This window comes from Podarcis raffonei, chromosome 9 (assembly GCF_027172205.1).
Source record: "Podarcis raffonei isolate rPodRaf1 chromosome 9, rPodRaf1.pri, whole genome shotgun sequence".
NCBI classification, from domain to species: Eukaryota; Metazoa; Chordata; class Lepidosauria; order Squamata; family Lacertidae; genus Podarcis; species Podarcis raffonei.
The window spans coordinates 1955076-1969821 of record NC_070610.1 but is presented as its reverse complement, the minus strand read 5'-3'; the positions used below and the strand labels follow the sequence as shown (position 1 = coordinate 1969821).

The 14746-nt window shown below is 41.5% G+C and overlaps 1 protein-coding gene across 10 annotated transcripts in view; it reads right to left on the bottom strand.

Annotated features, from left to right (window-relative positions):
* The window catches only part of SCAPER (S-phase cyclin A associated protein in the ER), a 207210-nt gene that overhangs the window by 184241 nt on the left and 8223 nt on the right, over window positions 1–14746 (bottom strand). For 9 of the 10 annotated variants that reach the window (XM_053402648.1, XM_053402647.1, XM_053402649.1 and 6 more), the window contains 3 exons: window positions 12362–12479; window positions 11212–11282; window positions 6685–6879 (listed from right to left, as the gene is read on the bottom strand). In XM_053402648.1, coding sequence (XP_053258623.1) covers window positions 6685–6879; window positions 11212–11282; window positions 12362–12479 — 384 coding nt within the window. Of the gene's footprint in view, window positions 1–6684; window positions 6880–11211; window positions 11283–12361; window positions 12480–14746 lie in introns of those variants that run through there. The other variant, XM_053402653.1, reaches the window with a different exon arrangement.

Genomic DNA, 14746 nt, shown 5'->3' with positions numbered 1-14746 from the left:
ATACGCTTCAGGTTTTTTTTTTTTTAATTTTTTTATTAAAGGATTTTTTTTTATAACAACAAAAACATAACAGTACAATACAATAAACACAACAAACAAACAAAAAAAACAAGTACAATTTCAGATCTTGTTTTCTTATCCCTTACTTCTCCAACTTCCTCATGCCTCCCTTTTTCTGTATTCCAATTTCTAATCATTTATTCAGCAAATCTTCCCTTATTTTAATTTAGTTTGATCTTACTTATTCTCCTTATCTTATCCATTACTAATAGTAACCATTTATTTTCTAATCCAACATCATTCTAACTTTCATTAATTTTGTAATATTTCTTTAAATAGTCCTTAAATTTTTTCCATTCTTCTTCCGCTGCTTCTCTTCCCTGATTTCGGATTCTGCTCGTCATCTCTGCCAGGCCTATGTAGTCAATCACCTTCATCTGCCATTCTTCCAGGGTGGGTAGATCTTGTGTCTTCCAGTACTTTGCAATGAGTATTCTTGCTGCTGTTGTAGCATACATAAAAAAAGTTATATCCGTCTTTAACACCCCTTGGCCGACAATACCCAAGAGAAAGGCCTCTGGTTTCTTAGAGAAGGTATACTTAAATACCTTTTTCAGTTCATTATAGATCATTTCCCAGAATGCCTTAATCTTCGGGCACGTCCACCAGAGGTGAAAGAATGTGCCTTCCTTTTCCTTACACTTCCAACATTTATTGTCAGGCAAATGGTAAATCTTTGCAAGCTTGACTGGGGTTATGTACCACCTATAGATCATTTTCATAATATTTTCTCTTAAGGCATTACATGCCGTAAATTTCATCCCGGTGGTCCACAACTTCTCCCAATCAGCAAACAAGATGTTATGACCAATGTCCTGAGCCCATTTAATCATACTTGATTTAACCGTTTCATCTTGTGTATTCCATTTCAGCAGCAAATTATACATTTTTGACAAATTTCTAGTACTGGATTCTAACAATTCAGTCTCCAATTTTGATTTTTCCACCTGGAAGCCAATTTTACTGTCCATTTTAAATACTTCATTTATTTGATGATAGTGCAACCAATCTCTCACCTTCCCTTTTAGTTTCTCAAAACTCTGCAATCCATACGCTTCAGGTTACATACGCTTCAGGTTACAGACTCCTCTAACCCAGAAATAGTACCTTGGGTTAAGAACTTTGCTTCAGGATGAGAACAGAAATTGTGCTCTGGCAGCAGCTGGAGGCCCCATTAGCTAAAGTGGTGTTTCAGGTTAAGAACAGTTTCAGGTTAAGAACGGACCTCCAGAATGAATTAAGTACTTAACTCGAGGTACCACTGTATATGATTCAGAGAGCAGCAGATAGGTCTGGTTCCCCAAACTGTTAACACTGGTGTCTATAAATATGGATTGCCACATGCACATGTGATGTTTTCACAGGTACACAAACATGTTTTGCACATATACCTGTTTAAAAAGTAATATGTGTACTTTTTGAGAATTCTAAGGAAAAACCATCTTCCGCAGAAACTGCTGCCTGCCTTCTATCACTGTGCCATTGAGAGCGTGCTCACTTATGGCTTATATGTGTGGTACGGAAGCTGTACTACCCAGGACAGGATGGGGTTGTGCAGAGTTGTTAAGGCAGCAGAGAGCATTGTTGGCTGCCCACTCTCCACCTTAGAGCAGATTTATGCCACAAGGTGCCATAGGAAGGCACTGGACATAGTAAAAGATCTATCGCATCCTGGTCACTGTCTCTTCGAGCTTCTGCCGTAGGGACGGAGATACAGGACGATGAAGACAAGAACGAGCCGTCTTAAGAACAGCTTCTTCTCCAGAGCGATCTCGGCCCTGAATGGGAAGCCTGGACTTTGAAAGTCATCTAATCTTCCTTGCTGTACTATACTGTATTGTTTTAATTAGTGTTTTTATGGAGCAGTCAAGTAATTTCGTTGTCCCCGAGAGGGGGCAATGACAATAAAGATATTATTATTATTATTATTATTATTATTATTATTATTATTATTTCCTTACTTCTTTTCTATCTCTATATGTTTGTTGCCTCCAAATATTTGACACATCAGCCCTCCTTCCTGACGCCCTTTTGGAACAAAAACAGTTAAGACTTTTCAAAACGAAGGGGGAGGGAAACAAAAGAGAACAAAGTGTCTACTTCTCCCAAAGCACGTGCAATTCAGACCTTTGGAAACACCAAATTCTGGACCCCTTGATGGAGAGCAGGTGAGATTGAGATGGCTCCATTCTCTCTTCCATCAGCCATGGCCAATGCTGAAATGAGCACAAATCCCCTACGCATGCTTACTTGGGAGTAAGCAGAACTGAGTGGAACTTACTAATGAGCAAACATCTGGAGAATTGGGTGCACATCACACACTGCTATTTCTGTTCTGTTCCTTCAAACCTTAAATAAAGCCCCAAACTACGGAATAATGTATGAGGAGGAAATATGTGCGATGTACCAATACATAATTCAAAACCGGTTTGAAGCAGCCCACATTGCGATAACTGTTTCAGTATATTTGATCTGGCAATACATTGCAAACAGCCTTCAAAACTCCAGGAGGTGGTATAATTGCGAGCAATTTGAGAAGTCCTGTCCCTGTGTATTGGTGATTGCCGGCTGCTGCCTTCCAAACACCGTTTTGCCTCCCCCAAAGTGAGATTGGCTGGCTGCTTCTTTCCCTGCCTTTCCTCTCTGATTGCTTCCTTGCGGCTCTGCCTCCCCCCTCCAGCTGCTTCCCTGTGGCTCATCTCAGCCAGCTGCCCTGCCCCTCCTGGCACCTAAAGAACCACCTGCCAGGCTCTGGAGGGGGGGTTCCCCTTCAGTGTCTCACTCCTCCACGATCCATCCTCACCCCAGCCAGGAATCGAGGCTCCTGCTTCTTCCTTCTCCCTCTCTTTGTCTAGGGAGGAGTGGAAGGAGTTTGCCCTCCAAACGCAAGAGCTTGCCTCAGTTGCCCCTCGCTTGCCTGCCTCTCTGTGGCTGCTTCCTCAGCCACCCGCACACCCAGTCTCCAGGCCCACCGTACATAGCTCCATCCTTATTTCAGACATCGTGATATACCAGTATATCACAATGTTTAGCTGGTGATACACTGCGATGTTGGAAACCAACCATCACCCAGTCCTACTTACTTGCACATATCAGAAAAAGATGGAACTTGCAGATACGGAAGCTCAAGCCTGCCACTGTAGCCTCAGTCAAAGTCACATCAAAAACTGAGATCACTGCATGGTATAAATGAGAGAAGGTTGGTGCTAAAGACAGGGGAAGCAGAATTACTTCCATCCAGAAGAAGCCAACATCACAGTGCAGTGTCACCGTAACCATCATTATTTTCACTTTCTTTTGCAGTGGAATATTCCCCACCCCAACTAAAAGGTAAAGGACCCCTGGATGGTTCAGTCAAAGGTGACTATGGGGTGCGGCTCTCAACTCGCTTCAGGCTGAGGAAGCCAGCATTTGTCCACAGACAGCTTTTCCGGGTCATGTGGCCAGCAGGACTAAATCGCTTTTGGCACAATGGGACACTGTGACAGAAACCAGAGCACACGGAAACGCCATTTACCTTCCCGCCACAGCACTACCTATTCATCTACTTGCACTGGTACGCTTTCAAACTGCTAAGTTACCAGAAGCTGGGACAGAGCAACAGGAGCTCACTGAGTCATGCGGATTCAAACTGTGATCTTCTGATTGGCAAGCCCAAGAACGCCACCACAGCGCCACCCACCCCCACCCCAACTAACACATAGCTATAAGCATTTTACAGGGTACACACCCCACACATGTACACACCCCACACAATAAAGCAAATAGAGATAATCACTCCTGCTAATATTGACGTCAGTGGCCCTGTGCCAACAGAACTAGAGGCAAAATTATTATTTTCACACCTTTTTTACCACAGCAACCCAAAGTGACTTACAATATTTTAAGGAAAAGAATAAATACATATATACATTAAACAAGGTCAGCTAAGAAACAGGAGGGAAGTTAGCATCCTCAGACATACACAAACACCTCCCCCCCCCATTTGTAGGTCCCATTTGTACTTTCTAAAACATAAATGCCATAACTGAAGTGGCCATGGATTGTCACCAATGCATAAGACTGAACTAAAGCTCCAGTGGCACAATAAAATACAGCCCCCCCTTTTTTTGAAAGGCAGGAATTCTATACAGTTTCCTAATGTTTAGGGTTTGTATACAAATTATTCATTGGATAATTACACTGGTATCACTTAACAATCTTAACTCTTCTGTAAAATGAATGTTTGGGGGATTTTTTGTTTTAGTTTTAATGCGGTTTTGGATATATAATATTTCCTTCCCAACTTAGCATGAATGGTATGACCAGAATTCTGAATGCAGTTTTGGATCTATGGAGATGTCATACAAATAAACTACTGTTCTTTCAGCCACAAAAGTTTAGAAAATCATAATCTGATTACACTGCAGGGAGTATCAGGTCTCTTTAAAGTGGGGGGAGGGTCTTTGGGGAAATTTCCTGAGCAGGAGGACAGTTCAGTTTAGTTCAGTGTTTCGTTTTTTGTGTGTGGTGGGGGGAGTTAAATTGTGTTAAACTAACAGACAGCTTGGAAACCTCAAGCCACTGTTTGGTTTCAGAATTTGCTTTCTTCCAGCTTTATTTGTACACTAACCCTAGAGTCAATTTGGTCATCTTTCATTTCAACAGAAAACTAAATATTCATGACCAGATGAAAGTTCTCTTTACATGTCATGGACTAGCAATAATAATGGTTTCCAGAATGTGGTGAATATTTTCACTCAAAGTTCATAGGAAAGTAATTTGGATACCTTCAACAGTTTCATAATGTTAAACTTCTCTCTTTTGCTCGCCATGTATTTCTTGGGGTGTGTGTGTATGTATGTATATATTCAAATTGTTTTACTTATTATAAAACTCCAAGGAGTAAATTTGATGTTATAAAGAAGGAAGCCAGCTTCCTTTCAGTTGAGCTGGTGAAAAATACACTGGGTGATGTGTCTGTTTTCCATCTAAAATTATATGGGGGAAGCCAACTTATGACTACGACCCACCCAGACACTGTTTATACTGAGCCATCAATCTTCCATAATTACCACCAGCAAGTGAATGAGAGGAGCGATAGCTATCTCTGGAGAAAGGGAACAATGTGTAATTAAGATATTAAACAGGAAACGAAAGAATGTGAATTCAGGCTGAATCTCAATAGTGCCACCTACAGGATTGATTACTGAAATATTGGGGGACTTGCAGGTAAATCAACTACAATATATTCATATACAGTCTACTGTGTGTTAATCTCACTGCAATGGGGGAATCATATAAATATTAAATGTTGTTTAATGAATAATTTATTTCAGAGTTATTCTTTAATTAGAGGACTTTAAGATTTCTTATTTTAGAGCTTCCTCTGTTCTGAGAGCTTCTGGTTTTATTGGATTTCAGTGGTTTACACTGCCATAATATTCTTGTTTTTAAAGCAGTTTTGACCATATAGGGTATATATAAAATTAAATTATGATTAATCTTCTGCAAACAAACAAGATTAGAGAGTTTTAAACAGCCAATTTTAAAAATGACAATTGCTCAAAGGGTTAGTCAAGTTAGCCTGTTACAGTCCATACAAAGAGCAAACTGGAATCCAAAGGCAACTTAAAGAATAAGGAAACTATCCTAAGCTCCCAGGAAGGGTGGTTAAAGGTTCATGTGGATCCTGCAGATTTGTTATTTCATTTCAGTTTTAGACCAATTTACAAAAATAACTTATACTATAGATAAACAATCAAACCAAAAACCTGTAATAACAAATAAAACAATAAACTTTTCTGAAAAGCAAAAACACGAACATTTTGAAAAGATTTTCAGAGTCAAGGATCCCTTCTGTCTCATCCTCCCTTCTTGCCCAAGCAGACCGATTTACGATACGTCACTCTGACCCCGCCCCCACTAACAAGTCCACCTTACACACAAACACACCATCCACCCAATTGCTCCAACACCTCCCTTTCTTTCAACCACTATCATCCACTCCATTGAAAACTTACTGCAAAAGACAGCCGGAGACCATGAAAGCACCCACCAACAGAACCATATGAAAATACATTGCAGCTGATTAGGCTCCCTCTCAGTGTACTGAGAAGAAGGTCTGCAGCCACAGGCCTTCCCCAATGTGGCTGTGGAAATCAGTGCTGCTGCCACTGACCCACTGGTGCTGCCCTGAATGCAGTGGGTCCAGGGAGGCTATGGATCTACAGGATCATCCCCACCACAAACAGGCCCTGGAGTCAATGATTTAATTTTCCTCTCAATGCCGTCAAGGGGAAATACATTATGGGGGGGGGGAGAGAAAAATAGAAAAAGCCACTCCAATCACACCCTCAACTCTGGCCACAGCTCACCAGCAAGGTCCTGGATGGGGCAGTGGTTTCACCACAGATCCCAACCACAATGGAAATGAATGTTCTCTAGCACATAAGCGTTCAGAACCTAAAGTCTGGAGTGGCAGATGACGAAACGGGCTCTAGTCTATGAAAGCTTAGACCACAGTATATCTGCCTACTCATAAAGAACAGAGCAACAAGATTCAAGAGTCCTGCAGTACTTTGAGGATTATAAGTAACAACCAAGCATCATCCATGCATGTACTGCACTACCAGAAGAACTTACCTTGCATTCTACTACACTCTGATCTGATTCACAGGTGACATAGATTTCATCAACTGCACGTCTTAAGTTGTCAAAAAGGAAGGCCCAGTATCGTGCTCGCAGATCCACTTTCCGAGGCTGTCTTGTTTTAGTTGGGCTTTTATCAAAGTTTTTTTCTCCGGCTGCTGATGTTATTTTGCAATCTGATGTGGTACTCTGCAAAGAAGGGGCACAACTTGAAATGCAAAATCCAGCAAGTGTGGCCGACAGTTGGCGATTCACAGGACATGCATTTTGCTTCAGCCCAAACACTTTTAAAACAAAGCACTGAAAGTATTTAAATATAATCAGTGCTTTTTTTTCTTTTAAAAATGTTTAGGGGTACTCTCATTTTGACTCAAGAAAATCACCATTTTATAGTTCAGAATGGGAACAATAAATATAGTAAATGGACAAAAGTACAAAGATTCACAAAATGTTTAGGGGTATGCGTCCCCTTGCATCCCCCCAGAAAAAAAAGCACCGAATATAATGTTTCCAAGACTCCACAGATAAGCCTCCTGCTGGATTCCAGCTCCCATCACCCCGACCACTGGCCATAAGTCTGTGATGGGAGGGCCTGGAATCCAACAACATAGGGGGGGCTCAAGGGTTTGAAGGATGGGGAGGAAGCCCTCTGCTCATGCACTCCCTTGATCGCATAACATTTTGGCTTGATCAACTAGGAGCAAATTACCCCCTTCTCTCCCCCTACCTCTCTTCCCCCCCTTATACTGTATACAGCATCAAAGTCTCATATCAAATATAAATGATCTGTAAAAAGAACTCTGTGATCTGAAAGCAGAGGTGATGTTTGTACTTTTATAACCCAAGAAAATCTTCAATAAAAGCAATTTAAAAACAACAACACTAGGAGTAAATTGTGGTTTACAATCGTAGTTTGGAGGGCTCACTCAGATCATAGTTTGCTGATTTGAGCAAAGCAGCAAAGTACAGTCTGATGAAAGCAGGAAGTTATCCACTGAGCCACATTCATGGGACAGAAAGAGGGAGCATTTCAAGCACAGTGAAGGAACTTTTTAGTTCTTCTCATAGACATTGTGATAATGGCAAATGTTAAATTAACATTCACAGGTAGAATCTACAAAGCACTTATATTCAATAGAATTACAGTAATACTCTTTAATGTCTCTAGCTAGAGAATTCAATATATACCTACGAGGCATGTTCAGTTCTCTTGTCGTATTATGTGCCCTCTCCTATACATGTGCAAGCAGCTTCCCATCCATTCCCACAAAAAAGCCCTCTGTGCACATACAAGGCAGAACTGCCAAGCATTTTGCTGTAGTGTCTACAAGCACAGCCTAGGAATCCAGGGCAGCACAGGAGACACTCTCCTCCATTCTTTGGCTAACATTCCTTCTTCCATGTTTGCTGGCCACCAAAGCTGCTCCTAAAATAGGGATGGAGAAGCTCTCTTCCTGCAGGTGCTGCTAGACAAGACCTTTCACCATCCCTGGCCATTGGCTGTGCAAGCTGTGGCCCATGGGAACTGAGGAACCACAGGTTTCTCATCCCTGTCCTGCAGAGTAGGTGTACAGCATTGGTGATCAACCAGCGCACCGGGGCACCCTGGGGAGACTTGAGGAATGTTCAGAGAAGCCCTGGGGGGCTGTCCTTTCATTCACTTTCAGCCCATATCTTCCTGTATCATCTCTCTTTCTCTCCAAGAGCCAGTGTTGTGTAGTGGTTAAGAGCAGTAGTCTCGTAATCTGGGGAACCGGGTTAGCGTCTCCACTCCTCCACATGCAGCTGCTGGGTGACCTTGGGCTAGTTACACTTCTCTGAAGTCTCTCAGCCCCACTGTTTGTTGTGGGGGAGGAAGGGAAAGGAGAATGTTAGCCGCTTTGAGACTCCTTCGGGTAGTGATAAAGCGGGATATCAAATCCAAACTCTTCTTCTCCTCCGAGGAACATTCAGGGGAGCTGGCAAGGGCAGAATGGGTTGGGGCAGAGCGGGGGAATCCCCACTCACGCACATCCTGTAACAAAACCCCAGGATGAGCTGGAACCCACAGGGGAGTCACAGGAATAAAGCGGTTGGTCAAGGGAGCGGTGGACAACAAAAAGGTTGAAAACCACTGATGTATAGTGTCTGGGCTGCAACCCTAAACACACTTACTAAGGGAGTAATCCTATTGAGCACAGTGGGACTTGCTTTTGGGCATGAATGCATTAGGACTGCTCTGTGAAATACCTTTAAATGAACTGTATAAGAGTTGTTGCTTTTAATATAAAACCTATGGAAATTAATCTTGCCTTTGCCAGTCAGCTCTGGTGTCAAAGTGACCGAACAGCCCCAAGAGAGAAAGTATTAAGTTTCCATTAGTGATATCTGACTATCATTTTACATCTATGCTTCTCCATTTTGTGTTTCATAAAGCCTCATTATTGAAGTGGAACAGTTGGGTATTTGTGTTAGTGTTGCCCTTTTTAATCTCCAGGTGGTTTGAAATATCAGTGTAATTTTCTGTCTCCCCCAGAGAGTGAGACAGACATTCATCACGTCTGGATGTTAGTTTCACCCTCCACTTGCTCTGACCAGAAGAATTTTCTATTTGCTGAGCATCTAAAATCTATTTCTTGTTAGCTCTTCAGCAATATTTTAGCATATCTGGTACAAAAAAAAAAAAAAGAATTGAAATGAGATGCGGCTATACTTAGGGATTTTCTCTTTCTTTCTTTTTCTTTTTTAAAAGAAATCTGTGGAAAACCAGACCTGCAAAATAAACCCTTAAAGTTCAGGCTACAGATTGTCAGCAAAATAAATGCAATGTGTATGTTCTTGATATTTTTACAATATGGAAAAGAAAATTAAAACTTCATTTAGTAGTTATCAGATAAAGTGCCTGCCCTAAAATAAAAGTTGGAGACAAACAATTTAGGTTCATTAATTTCAATGTGTCTGCTCTGAGTAGGAGTTAGACAAATACTACCCTTTGTTTTTATCATTTTAACCATCAATACCACCTTTTTCTTTAAAATGAAAAATGGGGTCGTGACCACGTATAACTGCCCCACTTGGTTAGCTACATTACACTCACCATAGATGACACATACAAGGGATCTGACCAACACATGTGGCAACTGAGACGCACAGACAGGAGACATGTCCCAACTGACACAGAGCTCCAGGAAGTTATCAATGACTTGCAAACTTGCAGACAATATCTTCGGTTTCTTTCATGTGTTCATATGAAGCAGGCTTCTACCTGCTAGTAAGTGAGACTGCAGACTAAGATTAAATGAAGAATTGGGGGCTGGGAGGTTAAGGCAAAGTTTATTTTAAATCCCACAGTATGAGTCATGACTTATCTGGGCTGCTGTTTCCACCTTCTGTGATGCAAAGCTTCTCATCGCCCAAGTCTATCACTTAGGAACTGCTGAAAAACTAGCCTCAAGGAGACACACAGGTCAACAAGGAGGTATTGCCTCCAAACCCCAGCGATCTTAGACGATGATGAGAGAAGAGCTGTTACTGGAGGCAGCACTGAGCCTGAGGCCTGCTTCCTGGTTGGCATCCCAGGAGCCTGTTAACATGTGCAGCACACACTTGTCTCTGTAAGCCTTGAACAGTTGCTCAGCTGGCAAGAACCCATCACATAGGATTAAGGGAAGAATAAAAGGGAGGTAAGGAACACAGAGAACACTTAGAAGGGCAGGTGCTAAAAACTATTTTTAGAAAATTAAGGGGTTGGGTTTCAAGATGATCGTTGACACATGCCTCTTTTCCCCACCCAAGGAGAACATCCGTAATTTCACAAAGCATGGTAGAATCAAGAGAACACTAAGCACTCAGTGATCATTATTTCACAGAAAGGACTATTTCTCACAATTTCTGACAGATGAGACAACAATCCTGCATATTGCTTCAGACAGTGAAGGGAGGTCACATGATTAAATAGTCTTCAATCCCTCAGGTCACATGAATTTATTATTTATTTACTTCATTTATCTCGAGGTGGCATATATGGTTCTCTCCCTCCTCCTTTAATCTCTGTGAGGTGGGTTAGACTGAGAGGCAGTGACTAGCCTAGGGTCACCTAGTAAGGCCAAGTGGGAATTTGAACCCTGGTCTTCCAGGTCCTAGTACAACACTCTAACCACTATGCCACGTTGCTTAATATACTTTCTTGTTCCATACCTGTTACCTGCAGCTTTCTGGTAAAATGGAATAATAATAACAACAACAATTATTTAAACCCCGCCCTGCTTTGTCTTATGGCTCATGTGAAGAGGACTGCATGCACATCCATAAAGCTTCTTCATACCACAGCTTAACTGGCATATGATCATCCAAACACAATGCCAGCAAACCAAACACTGAAATAAAACTGCTTTGTGGAAGGATGGGAATGGCTTAAGATATATTTTATCTCCAGTACAGTTGAACAAAACATTCCAAATGAAGCATTTAAGTTTTGTTTCAGAACACATTACTTTTCTAGTGTGGTATGAAGAGCAACCCAACAAGAAAACTTGCATGTACCTGTTTAGTAGTTTTATGAGTTCCCTGAGTTATTCTTTTGGATTTCCCTCCTACTTGCCATTTTTGTTTTCCTGTGAAAAGAAAACAGCATTTGAAGCAAGCAATAATTCCGTAATGCTTACATTGGATATGGTAAACCTGTGGTCCTCCAGATGTTGCTCGACTTTTAAAACTCCATCAGCTCCAACCAGAATGGACAGTGGTTAGTTAGGGTGCTGGAAATCAACATCCAACTTCACTGGCATTTATATGACCTTTTCATAAATCTAACAACTCTTGAGTTCCTTCATGCCTAGCAGATGGGTTGCATTTTTATCGGATTTTGGCAAAAATTAAAGGAGAAGAGGTTGGGGGGGGGCTTAATGGTATGCATAGCTCACAACCCCAGGCTCTCTCCAATTTTAGTAAAATTTACTCTGTAAAAATGGCAACTCTGTAAGACATGTCAGATGTCAAGGAGAACATTCCACTCCATAATTAGAGCACTAATTTGGGGGTATACAGTTTTGCTGGTGCTCAACCTTTTCTTCCTTTTATAGTTCTAGCTGCATGCCTTATGGGGGAGACTGACAGGCATAATAAGAATACAGTACAAGCCCTACTGGAGCAGACCAAAGGTCCATCTAGTTCAGTGGTTTCCAACTGGTGGACCGCAGACCCAAGAGGATCTGCATAACCCACCCAGGCAGTCCATGGCACCATTCACACAACCAAAACTACCATAGAGATATAAGCATTTTCAAACGTAGGGGGTCCATGGCTTGGCTTTTGTGAAACACTGGGGCTGAAGTATTTAGCTAATTGGGGACAGAGGCCACTCTCCAGATACATCAGAAGCAAGACGTGAATATGGCAACCGTCTTCTCCTGCTGTTGTCTGCCATGCCCAGCAACTGGTGTCCAGAGGCTTACGACCTCTGAACATGGAAACAGTATACAGCTATTGACAGACTTTTCCTCCATGACTTCATCTAATCCCCCTTTAAGCCATCTAAAACAGTGACCACAACTAAATCATGTGATGGCGAATTCCATTAAGTTGAAGTACACCACATTTGAACTTTCCTTTGCCTGTGCAGAACAGAATGCCAATCTGTTTCACTGGCATAATTACTTGCTGAACATAAATATGATCCATGGTTAATGCATACCATCATCCTCTTTGCTTTCCAAGGGCACACTCCATGCAATCAGGTTCCTTGCTGTGCGACCCTCTTCAGCCACAATTTTTCTAACCTTGTCATGACTATTTGAACGCTGGAAGGAAGCCTGAAAAGAGAAGGAAATTGTTTCACTAACAGCACAATAATCCTATCCATACTACACCTTATTCAATGAGGATTACTCTAAAGGGCATAGGACTGCAGTCATTGGATTGGGTTGGTTCCAATTCAATGCTAAACCATGGTTTGAGCTAACCTTCCTTTACTCAAGTGGTGATTCATGCTCCAGCTGTATAAGAAAAAATATTGTTTATGCCTTCCCTAAGAGTACCTAGATGCTATCCTAAACTGCAGCCTCCATGGACTGAGCAATGTCCCAAGGCATGGTTTGTCAGTTAAGACACTTTATCAAAAACCACAATGTGCCCACACTGGGGTTTGCAAATTAGCTTTAAAGCATTATTTTATATCCTGATTTATCAGCCATTGGCAAATCATAGTTTACTGTTACTTCTGAAACATCTCTTAAGTCTTCGGTCACTAATATATTTTTTCTGATCAATAAAAAAACCACACACAAAAGTTTTATATAACTGTTATTTTATACACCAGCCACAAAGATCTACAATGGGTGGCTAACCTGTGGCCCTACAGATGTTACTAGACTCCAGTTCTAATCAGTTCCAGCCAGCATAGCCAATGGTCAGAGAAGCTATGAGAGCTATAGTCTAAAATATTAATTAACAAGTTAATAATTAAGCTCAAGCAAATACATTCAGATACGTGTATGAAGCAGTTGCACATATAAAACCCCTCAGCAAGAGACTTTTCCAAGCAATAATGGATGGGGTGAAATGCAGAATACGAAGAGGACATACTGCGCTATGTTGATAATTTTTATATTTTATTTCACCTCCAATCATTTTCTAGTGTCTTGATTTCAAAGCCACAGTGTGCCATCTAGTGTCATGCAGAAGAACTCAAACAGGCATCTCTGAGCTGCTTCTTTCACAATGTTTTGCTTTCCCAAATTTTTGCAAACGGTGGAACTGTCACTATTCACAATTCTGCACATTTTAGATATGCTTCTCAAGTTCCTTAACATGAACTGAACCATCTCCATCCAATATTTCTCCCCCAGAAGGACAGCATTGTAATAATTTGACAGTACTCTAAACACCAGACATCTTTGTTGCCCAGAGAAAGAACATTACATAAATGCATTTGGTTGTGAAAGCAAAATAGGCACAAATAGGTTAGTGTAGCGCGACTGCTGGCTCCCAACAAACCACAATTTGTAAACAGGGAGCCAGTATTAAAAATATGTGAACCCTCTCCTCTATTAAGATAACTATGTTTCCAGTGTTAAGATAACTTTCCAGTGCTAACCACGGTGTCATGCTATGAGTGCAACCTGACAAAACCATGGTTAACATAAGCCAATTCTCTTATAACCATGTTTCACAAACCCACTTCAAACAACTGGTGTAAATCTTTGGTTTGCAAGGAAACCATGGTTTGCCTTGGCACATATGAGACCACAGTTAAATACCAGTATGGAAAGGACAGGAATGAAACTGCACATATCAAGACCATCTCCTTAACTGAAAACTATGGTTTGTCAGGACCCAACATTAATTCTGCACCAGGTGAAATGATTCTGCAAAAGAATCAAAATCCTTAATGCAAGCTCAAGGTGGGAGCTGGAAAGGCATTCACGTGCTACTCAAACCAAGCTGGAACACTGCAGTTTGCTATATTGAAATTATACCTTATAAATCACACTCTTTTTAAAAAAGGTATAAGAAGGGACATTCAAGACTTTACACAATACAGTGCTGTGCAATATTAACCATTAATATCAGGGTTTTTTCTGCGACACCTAAAAACAAGACACTGAATGATATGTAACAAACTTAACAATGTAGAAACTGCTCCTAGGCTTACCATCTAGGCAAACAGAGAAATAAAGGAGGAGGTAAGGAAAGACAACTGAAGAAGCAAGTAGAATTGAGTTGGAAATTCTCAGGTGAGAACTTTCAGCTTGAAATTTCTGGGGAGGAAGAGAGTGGATTTGTTTATCTTCTTGGAAGGATAGAACTCGGGGAAAATTTGACAAGACAGGGTTTTTAAAAAACTGCTTGACTGAGGCAAGGGCAGCTGCCCACTTCTAAGCCAAGCAGTCTAAAGGAGCAGAGGAGGAACAAGCTGTATTGGCGCCTTGACAATGCAGCTTGTTTCTCCCTCTTTGCTGGTATGAGGACTGAGTGGGATGGTGGCTTCACTCGGCAGTATGTTGTGGGTGAAACCGCAGCCGCTCCCGAGTCCCCCTGCCTCCAGCGCTTGGCTGCAGCTTGTTTCTCCCCTGGTGTG